The sequence below is a fragment of the Notolepis coatsorum genome (genome assembly GCF_963971535.1).
Source record: "Notolepis coatsorum genome assembly, chromosome: 7".
Lineage (NCBI taxonomy): Eukaryota > Metazoa > Chordata > Actinopteri > Aulopiformes > Paralepididae > Notolepis > Notolepis coatsorum.
Window position 1 is genome coordinate 117437674 of NC_140171.1, and position 12101 is coordinate 117449774.

At 43.2% G+C, this 12101-nt stretch overlaps 1 protein-coding gene across 2 annotated transcripts in view; it reads right to left on the minus strand.

Annotated features, from left to right (window-relative positions):
• The window catches only part of LOC311232558 (testis-expressed protein 2-like), a 126962-nt gene that overhangs the window by 44186 nt on the left and 70675 nt on the right, over nt 1-12101 (minus strand). For both annotated transcript variants that reach the window (XM_084319414.1, XM_084319415.1), the window contains exons 5-9: nt 9231-9431; nt 8345-8693; nt 6769-7004; nt 4777-4929; nt 1149-1248 (exon numbers count right to left, since the gene is read on the minus strand). In XM_084319414.1, coding sequence (XP_084175540.1) covers nt 1149-1248; nt 4777-4929; nt 6769-7004; nt 8345-8693; nt 9231-9431 — 1039 coding nt within the window. The remainder of the gene's footprint in view (nt 1-1148; nt 1249-4776; nt 4930-6768; nt 7005-8344; nt 8694-9230; nt 9432-12101) is intronic.

Consider the following 12101-nt stretch of genomic DNA (forward strand, 5'->3'; position numbering starts at 1 on the left):
TAGAGAATTCTGATTACATAAAAGTTCAATATAATTCCTTCATGGCTCATCAAACAACATCCTCAATAAGCTCCAATATGTCCTAAACTCTGCTGCCGGCATGCTCACCTCCACCTGCCGCTCTGACCACATCACCCCTGTCCTCCACGACCTCCATTAGCTCCCAATCAAATACACTTCAAAATACTTAATACTTCTCATCACCTTCAAAGCCCTCAACAACCTGCCACATTACAACCTGCAATTTATTTGAACTGTAGGCTAAGTAGGCTTTGAACGCAAATTGGTAGTAATAAGCCTCCATAGTGGGGCCATAGGGTAAAGCTGGATTAGCCTACTTACTCCTGGAAACCTTACATTATTGTTATACTATTATACTTATTTTCTTTGGAAAAGGGAACGATGTGTTTTAATGCCACTACACATGTGAGGGCACGCACTGGAGGAGAGAGAGAGAGAGAGAGAGAGAGAGAGAGAGAGAGAGAGAGAGAGAGAGAGAGAGAGAGACAGAGAGACAGACAGACAGAGACAGAGATAGAGAGTAAGAGAGAGACAGAGAGACAGATACAGAGAGAGTAAGAGAGAGACAGAGAGAGCACACACACACACACACATCATTCCTTCCCCAGCGATGAACGAGAAGTGACCGAGATGATACAAATGATGTTTTTTGATGAATAATAATCTTTTTTTTTGTATTTTATTTTTTTATTCTTTTTTAAACAAACATATAAACAAACATGACAACACACGATAAGATATACAAGCATTAATTGTCAGGGCACATCCAATGGGATCACCTTTTGGTTAGTTGTTTTATATAAGATATACCCATAATACCTGTTATCTAAAAAAAAAAAACCTACATACATATGCTCAGCTCGAACCCCCCCCTCCCGGACCCCACCTTGAGAAGTACCTCCACTATCCCTCGCACCTAACCAGACACTACCATTATAAGCTAGCTTTTATTCTCTCCACCACTTCTAACCACATTGACATTTTGGATTCATTGAGACCCAGAATTCTGATGAATAATAATCTTGCAGCCTTTGTAGGGTTCCAGAGTGCGACCATTTAGTTGCACTCTGGGTTTGCCCTGCAAAAGCCTACTCTAGATTATATGTAATTAAATGTAATTATCTTACCTTGGTGGTCAATAGATGGTTTGGAGGACCCGAGGATCCGAGGAGTAGCCACGCCCATGTCCAGCTCTTTCAGGGTCAGCTCATTCATGAAATATGGCAGCTGTTAAGCGGAAGACACCATTACTAAGCTGTAGGTAGGGGTGTCCCGATCGGATCAGAAAGATCGGAGCCGATCGGCATTATTTTTAATTGATTGGCATCAGCTATACCTGTATTGAGCCTGATCCAATTCTTTATTTTTTTTGTATCGTCTTTTCCCCCCTCCTTTTTCCATTTTTCTCCCATCCCAATGTTAGTCGTTATGCCAATTCCCAATCCTCTTCCTGGTCGCTGCGCACTCTACCCCCTACAGTCGGTCTGGGAGGGCAGAGACTATCACATGCTTCCTCCGACACATGTGTAGCCAGCCCACCGCTTCTTTTCACCTGCCAGCGCACTCTCACTGGGGGAGTGTAACGTGTGGAAGGGTCACACTACTTCCCCCAGATCCTTCCCTCACTGTGCAGGCGCCCCGACCGAACTGTTAGGAGTCGCTGTTTACAACGACCAGGACCCACCCCACCGGCTTTCCCACCCACTGACACTGCCAATTGTGTCAGTATGGACGGCCGACCAAGCCGGAGGTACCGCAGCTGGATTCGATCCCACCGTCTCTGCGGTGGTAGACAGACGCTTAGTCCGCTGCGCTACCCGGCCGCCCGGAGACTGATCCAATTCTGATAAATGAAAACCATTAAGGGAGAGCTGTGATGCAGGCTATTTTCTTTCCACTTGATGCAGAGCTATTCAACCGCCAAGCATATCTTACCTACATTGATAGGATTGGTTTTTACTAACTTTAATGTACTTGAAGTGTGCGCTGTGCAGCTGTATTATCTAGGAAATTATATTGGATCGGGACTCAATATTGGCCGATACTCAATATTAAATGGATTTGAGGAAGAGAAAAAACTTCTCTTCCGGGATATCCCAACTAAGTTGTCCAACTACATATAGACGTTTTCTAACACAACAACATTAACATGCTAAAGAGGCCCCTTATATTTGCTTATGCAATGTGTGTTTTGTTTGTTAATACAGTTGCTGACAGGAAATAGACAGGGGTCAAAGTTGTTCCCCTAGCAACAGAATACGTCTGAAAAGGTCTATAGATAGATTTTTTTTTGTGTGTCTTACATACAGATGTATGCCCAGCCCATATGGGCTTACAAGGCACATAGACAGTAAGTGATCATATAGACCAAGATGGCCACAAAAAATAAAACAAGTCAAGTCAAGTCAATTTGATTTATATAGCACATTTCGAGGCAGCGGCAGCTGGCACCAAAGTGCTTCACAGGCAGGTTGATAAAAAAAACTAAATTATACGATGCAAAATATAAAATAAAAAACACAGTAAAACAATGAATGTAATAAAAACAGGTAGGACACAGTAAAGCAAAGAGGATAGGAGGGCCAGGGGTCTAGTGGTGATAAAGTAACGGGGAAGGCCAGGGAGAACAGGTAGGTTTTTAAAAGTGATTTAAAAACCTGGAAGGTCTGGGCGGCCCGTACGTTGATAAAACATAATAACAAGCTGTAAACAATATACTTCAAAGAAACAAGAGGAATTAATATCAAATGATATAGGATATAATGTGTTTTGTCTTAAGTGTCATGCTTTTTCCAAAAATCCTGCAAAACTGAAAATCTCCTCCACAAAAAAACAACTCAACATACAACTCTCAGACTGCCAAAACAAATCCGGTTTTATAAGTTGAACTTTCTCAAATAAAACCCTCCTCAAGTCGGTGTACAAGGGGCAGTGAAAAACAAAATGAAATTCATCCTCCACCACCTATAAGACGGTTTTCACTCAAATTCTGTTGCTAGATAACAGTTTAGATCCAAGCTAATTTCCGGTCAGTTATTGCATTAGCAGACATTACGACAGGAAATGTATCCTTTTAGAACGTTATAATTTTGAAACCGTCCATAGATAAGAATGTGACAGGAAGTAACACAATGAAAATGATGTTTAAAGTGCACTGCTCGTGTAAATATGTATACACACAACAATACATTACACACACATACACGTAACTCAACCCCACCTCATACTCTCAGCTCCCTATAGGACTCTACTGAATCCCTTCCCCAACATCTTGCTGGGATTACAATGTTATCAGCAAACATCACCACAGGACACTGTGGCCAGTCAGCGGCCGGACACCCAGACCAGAACACACGATGAAACAACAGGGAATCGCTCAAGGGGACGGGATCAGAGAAACGGAGGGATGAAGGGATAGAGGGAGTGAGGGATGAGGCTTTTCTCTCCCTCCGTCTGCCTCTGAGCCCAGTGTGGAGTCTCTGGGTCCTGTGGCGGGGCCTGCACAGCGGCGGAGGCTGACATTTAGACAAGCTCCACGTGTGTGTTTGTTTATGTGTGTGTGTGCCGTTCCTACCGGGAACGACTCTCCCTCAACTCAGCTCCTGTGAATTTCTTCTCCAATTTCTTTTCATCTTTCTCTTAATATCTCTCCTTTAAAAAGGAACACGCCAACATTTGGGGAAATTAGCTTACCATCTTCTCCAGAGAGAGACAAGAAGATAGATACCAGTTTCCTCTCTGTGCGTTCAGTAGAAAGATATCTGGCTGCACATTAGCCTAGCTTAGCACAATGAATGGAAGCGGACAGTGCCGGTTAGCCAAGGCATTGTCCAACTAACACCTCTCCCGAAGGCTAACCGGCACTGTCCGCTTCCATTCATTGTGCTAAGCTAGGCTAACGAGCAGCCAGATATTTCTACTGAATGCACAGAGAGGAAACTGGTATCTATCTTCTTGTCTCTCTCTGGAGAAGACGATAATGTCCCAAAATGTTGGCGTGTTCCTTTAACAGCTGCAGTCCAAATCCCACTAAGGTACAAGTTTCCCCCAAATGTGTCTAACTTAAGACAGCTGGGTGCCACCGTTTCATGTGGAAGGTCGCAACAACTCTTAAAGGGATTTTTGGAAGCCTAGCCCTATTTCTTACTTACCGATGATGATGGTGAGTCTTTTCTCAGCACGACCTGTGCCGTTCCTCGTACTATCTCCAGCTAGTTAGCCACAAGCTAATGCAAAGTCAATGGGCTCAAGCTCTTGTGTGTACAAGCTGACTGAGGACAACTGAAATCTAGTTTGTGGGGCACTGGAGTCATCGTTGGTAAAATAGCAAATAGGGCTAGGGTTCCAAAAGTCAAAACGATCCCTTTAAGGTAGGGCTGGGCGATTAATCGATATTTCGATTAATTCGAATGAATGATTTAGGACGATTTTGAAAAAATAAAATCGATTTTCAAAAACAAACAAAAATAATAAAATGTTTTATACATTACATATATATATTATTATAAAAAAAAATTAAGTGAAGATTGGTGAAAGTTAGGTTTGCACTTCAATCCCAATAGGGACATTCATCTTGGTTTGATCATTCTTTTTTGTCAAATAAATAAATAAAAATAAAATTATTTGATCAAGAGAAAAAAATCGGTTACAATCATAAATCGGATTTTAAAAAAAAATCTGGGATTGAATTTTTAGGCCATATCGCCCAGCCCTACTTTAAGGGGAAAGGTTAGCGGAGGTGACGGTACCACTCACCCGGATCTTGCTGAGTTTCATCTGGATCTTCTTGGAGACCAGCTCGGCCCAATATGGCTCTCCCAGGAAGTCCCAGAATATCCGGCCCAGCGCCGCGTTCAGCCAGGTGACAGGCTCCTCCTCCCGGGGGGGTGCAGGGGGGCTGCTGGGTAGCTGGCGGGAGACACAGCAGGAGCCCAGGTCACATTAACACCAGGAAGAAAGAAAAGCCCTCCGCTCCAATGTGGAGAAGATACACAGGGAAATACATATGGACTCTTACCAGTAGTGACGGCATCCGTACTGGAATAATTAATTAGAAATGTATTTGTAAAAATGGAAGTGTACATTTAGCAGTGGCGAAAGAAAGTACACAGTTCCTTTACTTAAGTAAAAGTAGAAATACCCTGATAAATGGGTACTCTGGTAAAAGTAAAAGTAGAGAAGTATTTTCTATTGAATGTACTTAAGTATCTTTTTCTTTATCCACTTTTTTCCCTCCATTTTTAAATTTCTTCTCCCATCCCAATTTAGCCGTGCCAATTCTCCCATCCCCTGTCTTGATCGTTGCTCGCATGTGCCCCCCACTGGCCGGTCGTAGGGACGATAGAAGCCCATCACATGTCCCCTCCGATACATGTGGAGGCAGCCAGTCACATCTTCTCACCTGTCAGCGCGGACTCTCATTGGCGAGGAGTAACGTGTAGGAGGCTCACACTGCCCCCGTAATTTTTCCTGTCTTTGCTGTAGGCGCCCTGACCGACCTGTAGGAGTCGCTGTTTACAACGTCCAGATTACCACCCATCGACTCCCTTCCCGCTAACTCTGCCAATTGAGTCAGTATGACGGCCGGCCCAAGCCGGAGGCAACGCTGACAGCCGGATTCGATACCGGTGTCTCTTGCGTTGGTGACGAGCGCAATGTCCGCTGCGCCACCCAGTTGCCAAATGTACTTAAGTATCTAAAGTAAAAGTATGCATTCTACATGACGTTTGTGTATTCAAATGCTTGGGATCTTTTCAACCCTTGATCCATTGACCTCTATATGTTGTGTTAATGTGGTATGTGGTCCAGTTATGCTGTTCTGATTACAGGTTATGTTAAAGTGGTATGTGGTCCAGTTATGCTGCTCTGATTACGTCCTCTTGAAATTGACAGGCTTCAAATGTTAAAGTACATAATCTTCATACATTTCTGCCATGTTTTCTATGCAATTTTTTTCTTCTTCAAAGCATCTAGTAACTGGTGGGTTCAGATAAATGTAGTGGAGTAAAAAGTACAATATTTCCTTTGAAATGTAGTGGAGTATAAAGTTCCCTAAAATTAAAATACTCCAAGTAGCTCGAATTTGTACTTAAGTACAGTACTTGAGTAAAAGTACTTAGTTACTTTCCACCACAGCCATTTAGATTAGATTCAAAGTTATTGTCATTATACAGCTGACTTAATAATAAGGCTTAATGGTTGAATTTATTTTCGTCTTGTTTACATCAGGGTAGAGCTGGTAGAGCAGGTAGAGCTGGTAAGGCAGGCTTGTGTGCGTGTGTGTGTATGTGTGTGTGTGTGTGTGAGAGAGAGTGAGAGAGTGTGATCAAGGAAGAGATAAAGAGAAAGAGAGAGAAATAGAGAGATGCATGAGTGTGTGTATGTGTGTGTGTATGTGAGAGAATGAGTGAGTGAGTGAGTGAGTAAGTGAGTGAGTGAGTGTATTTCTATACTACAGGGGACAGTGACCTGTTTACACACTCACACAATGGGTACCAAAAACATTATGGGACAAATTTGGGTGTCCCCATAAAACAAATGAGGTTATGGTTATGGTTATTATTAGGTTATGGTTTATGATTAGATTAGGTTATCGTTAGGGTTAGTTACAGAATGCATGTAAGCCTATGTAATGTCCCCATATTTCACATAAACAAACGTGTGTGTGAGTGAGTGCGAGTGCGAGTGTGTGTGCGAGTGCGTGAGTGCGTGTGTGTGAGTGCGTGCGTGCGTGCGTGTGCGTGCTACCTTCTTGCCCACCCCAGGGCTGCTCTGTGGGCTCTGCAGGACAGGGCTGGCAGCGGTGGGGCTGGCTGCCTGCGTTGGCACCAGGGAAGCCATGAAGGTGTTGTAGTCCAGCTGAGACTTGGCCTTGGCAGCTCCTGCAGTGGCTGAGGAGGCTGGGGCGTCCCTGGGCTTCAGCAGGGAGGCCAGCGCCTCGTCCAGACTGCCACGGCTGCTGCTGCGGCTGTGGGAGCTCAGCGCTGTGTGGCCGGGGGCAAAGGTCACGCAGAGATGTCACAACTCAGTAGTTCGACAGTAGTCCTACTGGGCTCAATGACTACTAATATGGTGCTAAAATTATGACACGCATGATAAACACAGGGCTTTCCCTAAACAGTGTTATATATTTTTTAAATGATTAAATATGTATTTTAGCCCTAGCACCCTCTATGGACCAGTTGCCACTGCTGTACGTAAGTAAATTACTTTGGAACTTTTGTTAGCTATTTTATTGAAATTATGTTTTTTAAGTTGCAGAAAATGACAGCAAATGGCGTTCTTTATGTGAGGGATAATGTATAGCTACGAGGTCATTGTCGCAAAATAATTGACCGACAGAGTTTAAAATACCGAGCCGCCTCGGTATTATCGGTATTATCCCGCTTATTACATGGCTAACTTACTAACAATATACCCAATTCATTTTACAAAATCGACAAGACGAGATAAAATGCAGACGCAGTTGTTCTGTGGCTCTGTCAGCCCAAATAAAGTGATTATTATTATCGCCGGCAGCCCGGCAGGTGTGTCTAATTGCACTGAAACAGTGTGTGTCAGTGGGGCTTGATTACTCCAGCTGCGAAAAACAATAATCACCGGTGATTATCGAAAAATAATTCACCGCTGTCTGGGGCTATTGACCAATCACAATCAAGCATTTCGGCGAATGTTAAAACGCCATGTAATAATAGAGTTTATTTTCACAGCCCCCCGCCGACCACCCCCTAGTTGAGACTTAGCATCATCTCATTTGAAAACCCTGGGGAAAGCCCTGAAACATATTCTCATCAACAACTCTGAATGCTATCCAAGCCTCAGTCATTAATTGCCAAAGAATCTGTGAATCAATGATTTTATATATATATTTTTGTCTTCTTTTACAAAGCAATGTAAAGTACAGTTCCAACACTGTTCTTGAGGCTTATTATACTTGCCTACCCTTTTTACATAACATTATTTACAAAAAAAACATAATTCAGTACATAATTTAGCCAAAATAAAAGGTTACAAAAGTTTCATAGTTTTATATACAAAACATATACACATTTATTTATTAGTTTTTTATATATATATATTTTTTTGGTCACGATTCTAATAGTTATAATAAAATATAATTAGGATAATAATAAGGTTTTATATTTATGTATCACCTTATAAAATTTGAATAATTTCTTAAATGTATGTATAGAACTACACATTTTTACTTCTTTGTCACAGTTATTCCATAGTTTTACCTCTTTAACAGATATCCTTGCCTTTGTGATATTGAAGACACAAGTTCCCCTAAGTTTATAGCAGCCTAGCATCAGCGAACACTCACCACTCTTACTCGCCACCGCGCTGGTGGCTCTCTTCATCTCCGCCTTGGGCTTGGAGGCCAGCAGGATTCTCTGGAACCACTCCTCCTTCTCCCTCCCAGTCCTCCCGAACAGGTAGAGGATAAGGTCCCTGCTGGAGGACGATGAGCGTCCTGCCTCCTGGGCACCCCCTGTCCCCTCCGCTCGGTCCCCCGTGGCCATGGTGCTGGTGCTCGTCTGTTCTTCAGGGCTCTCCGAGCGGTCGTCCTCCGTCTTGGACATGAAATCGTCCTGTTTTCCCAGCTCAATGCAGATGGGGTACTTCTTGTTCCACACACGCTTCCTGGCTAGGTGCTGAGGCACCAGGTATATCTGGGAGGGTAGGAGAGAGAGAAGCGGTATTGGTATAGTAGATTTAATCACAGACATATCGGTACCGATATTAAAACTTAAAAAAGTTTTTTACAGAACATAATGCAGAGATGGGGTAATTTATAAATGTTTTAATTTAAGTGTCAAGCAGAGCGCACTCCGACTGCATTGTTTACATATAACCGAGTCATAATACTCATTGGATAAAAGTACCGGTACTATATAAATGCAGCCATTTACCATTTATATTGATAATTTTTAACCCTTTCACTACCACACTACAGAAGGTTAACCCTTTCACTAACACACTAGACAGTTAACCGTCTGCAGTGTGGTTGTGAAAGGGTTAACCATGTGTCGTGTGGCAGTGAAAGGGTTAACCTTCTGTATTGTCACAGTGAAAGGGTTAACCATTTGGTAGTGAACGGGTTAACTCACTAATATCGGCATTGGCTGGCAAAAATCCAGTATCGGTTGGGCTATAGAGTCTTGACTGATGACCTCTCGTGGGCGTGGCACATGAAGTCACACACATACCTTGCTGTCGGTGAGGTCGTAGATCTTCTGGCTGATGTAAGTGACGTCAGGTTTGGGCTCGTTGTGGGCGGCGCGGCGGGCGATGTTGCGGTTGGGTTTGGACAGACGCAGGATGGAACCCTCCAGGCGGACAAAGACAGAGTGGGTCAGCGTGGCGTGGTACGTCTCGGGGTCATAGTTCCCGATCTCGTTCATCCAGCCCTGGAGGAAGACACGTCGTATCAAGTTGGATCCCATTTGTTTTTCCAACAGGAAACTGCATTGGACAATAGCATTAGTTCAGGAAATACATTTATTTAAGGGATTATATCCCTTTTTGCCCCATGGTATCTTCTAGAAACAGGGCTGAACATTTGATGTTCTCATGTTCTCGAGTCCTAGTTCTGGAGTTGATATACTAGTTCATGAGGTGATATACTAGTTCATGAGGTGATATCAGGGTTTCCGTTAGAATTTTTTTTTGCAGGTCTGAGTGTCCGGTAGATTTCAATCTACCGGACAAATGGGATAAATTCCGGTCAGAGTTTATTGAGCTTAAAAACAATTTATAGACCTATATAAATAATGACATCATCAAGGCATTTATAATATTTTAACTTAAAACTAGGCTACTTTTGCGTATCAGTCATTAATATATTCCAAATAAAATAAGTCCCTCGAGACTTCGTGCTGCTGCTGCCGACTTGAGGTGTCGGTGGGCAGTCTGCCCGACCTTAATAAACAGCAGTCTGTTATAATCACATTTTTATGAGCTAACTAATTCCGTTATATTGGACATTTGTATTAATTATATCAAGCGAAGAACTGAGAAATTTGGCACCGCTGTGTCAGCGCGAGCTGGCTGCTGATATATTTACGTGAAGCATGGAGCACTTGGAGCAGGCAGAGCAGAGCAGTGGTGTCAGCAGCGCCCCCACCCAACAGCTGAATTGCCAATGGCTGAATTGGAGTACTGCACCCTGCCAAGCCATGCTTCACGTAAATATATCAGCAGCCAGCTCGCGCTGACAGCAGGATGTCATTATTAGACCGGCTGCTTGGTGAGATTGTTTCGTTCATCGCATAGGCTATATAATTTTAGCCTATTTTAATACAATTCAAATAATCTAATTGTGTTTAGAGGGAATTATTTTCACCGGACATTATGACCGGAGAGATTAAATATGTCGGACTTCAACAGATTTTGCCAGTCAAATACCGGTAATTACCGGCTAACGGAAACGCTGGGTGATATACAATACTAGTTCTGGAGCTGATATACTAGTTAATGAGCTTATATCAGTTCCAACACTGTTCTTGAGTACAGTAGATAACCGCATGAGTACAGTAGATAACCGCATAAAAAACAAACTTTTCTCTCTCCCCCCCCCACAGCCTGGACATTATATTAAATGCACCCAGTATTGGGTTTTACCTTCTGCCTGATTATTACCTGCCTGTCTCTTGTGTATTGCACTTGGGTTCTCTGCATTAGCTGTGACTATAGCTATGCATTAGACATAATAGAACAGCTATGAATGGTGCCAATTTAAAGAGCCATTTCCAGAAGACATGTAATCGGTGATGTAATGCTTGATGCTTTGTCATTTCAGTGAACAGTGCAAATATGCATCTTAAACTCCTTGTTTTTATTTCCTATTTTTCAGACCATTTCTTCAGTGTGGAGTTCTCTCTCCTGATTGGATAGTGGATACTACATCTATTTTCTTACAGAGCAGGAGGGACTGGGAGACCTATGTTACTGACCACACACTCCATATCAGTGATGGCTGTTGGAATATAGAGATATTATTTTAACATCATTGGCCACTTTGCTCTTATGTCATGCTCAGGTTGGGATTCAATTCCATCCTGTTCCTGGGTGGGAACCTTTGGAGATATGAGTTTTTTTGCCCGGAAACAGCAACATGGTCCCTTCCTCATGCCGGTTCCATTAAAACTGGAACAGGCAGACGTTGTTCCTTCTCCCTCTGCGCTTCGTCTCATATCTCAACCAGACAGCAATAGTCTGCCTGAACCGAGCAACCCTTTCAATCCCGTTTATAACCTGTGTATGTAGTGGACATTAACTGCTGTTCATGAAAGATTAACAACACCCCTGACCATGGCGCAGCACGCAGTTCACCAATAAACTCCTGGTTACTGGGTAGGTTTAGGCTGTACTGGGATCAGTGAGGTGTATATTACACAGCCCAGGCTACAAGTTGCCCCTGACACGCTCGTAAGGACGTTGATGAAAACCATCAAATATAGATAGTAGTTATCTAGGAAGCTCTCTGCTGGGGTCCCATCTATCACCCTTCCCCACACTGATACGACAACACAACAGCGTGAGTATTTTCAACCGATCGCCACTAATACAGACTGCAAGAGGCTGACATGGGATGACAAAGAAAGACTAAAGAGTAGAGTGAAGGAAGGAGATGGAAATAAAAAAAATTATAATAATAACAAGAGTGAGGCAGTCAGAAAGAGAGAGCAAGCTGTCGCCATCATGCTGTTTTCATTCTCAGCCGAGATCAGCTAAAAAACGTTTTTGTGTCCAACATCTGTGTGTGTCAGGACTGTCCTCAGCCAGCAATGTTATCAGCCATTAGTTGACAAGGTTTACAAATGAGACATTTCACCCATTCCACTGTTGGCCCTTTTGCCGTCAACACAAAGATGACATAATTTGGAAGTGGTCCACATACCATGGGGTGACTACGGTACACAGCCATGCCGCTGCCGGCCTTGGGGGTCACAGACAGGCGGGCTAAGCCTTGGGATGAGCATTAGACAAAGAACAGGCTAACAGGCCTCTAAAACACAACCAACCCTGCAGAGGTTAGAATCACTTTGAGCACTAATGCTGCTAAATGATCCGGCCGC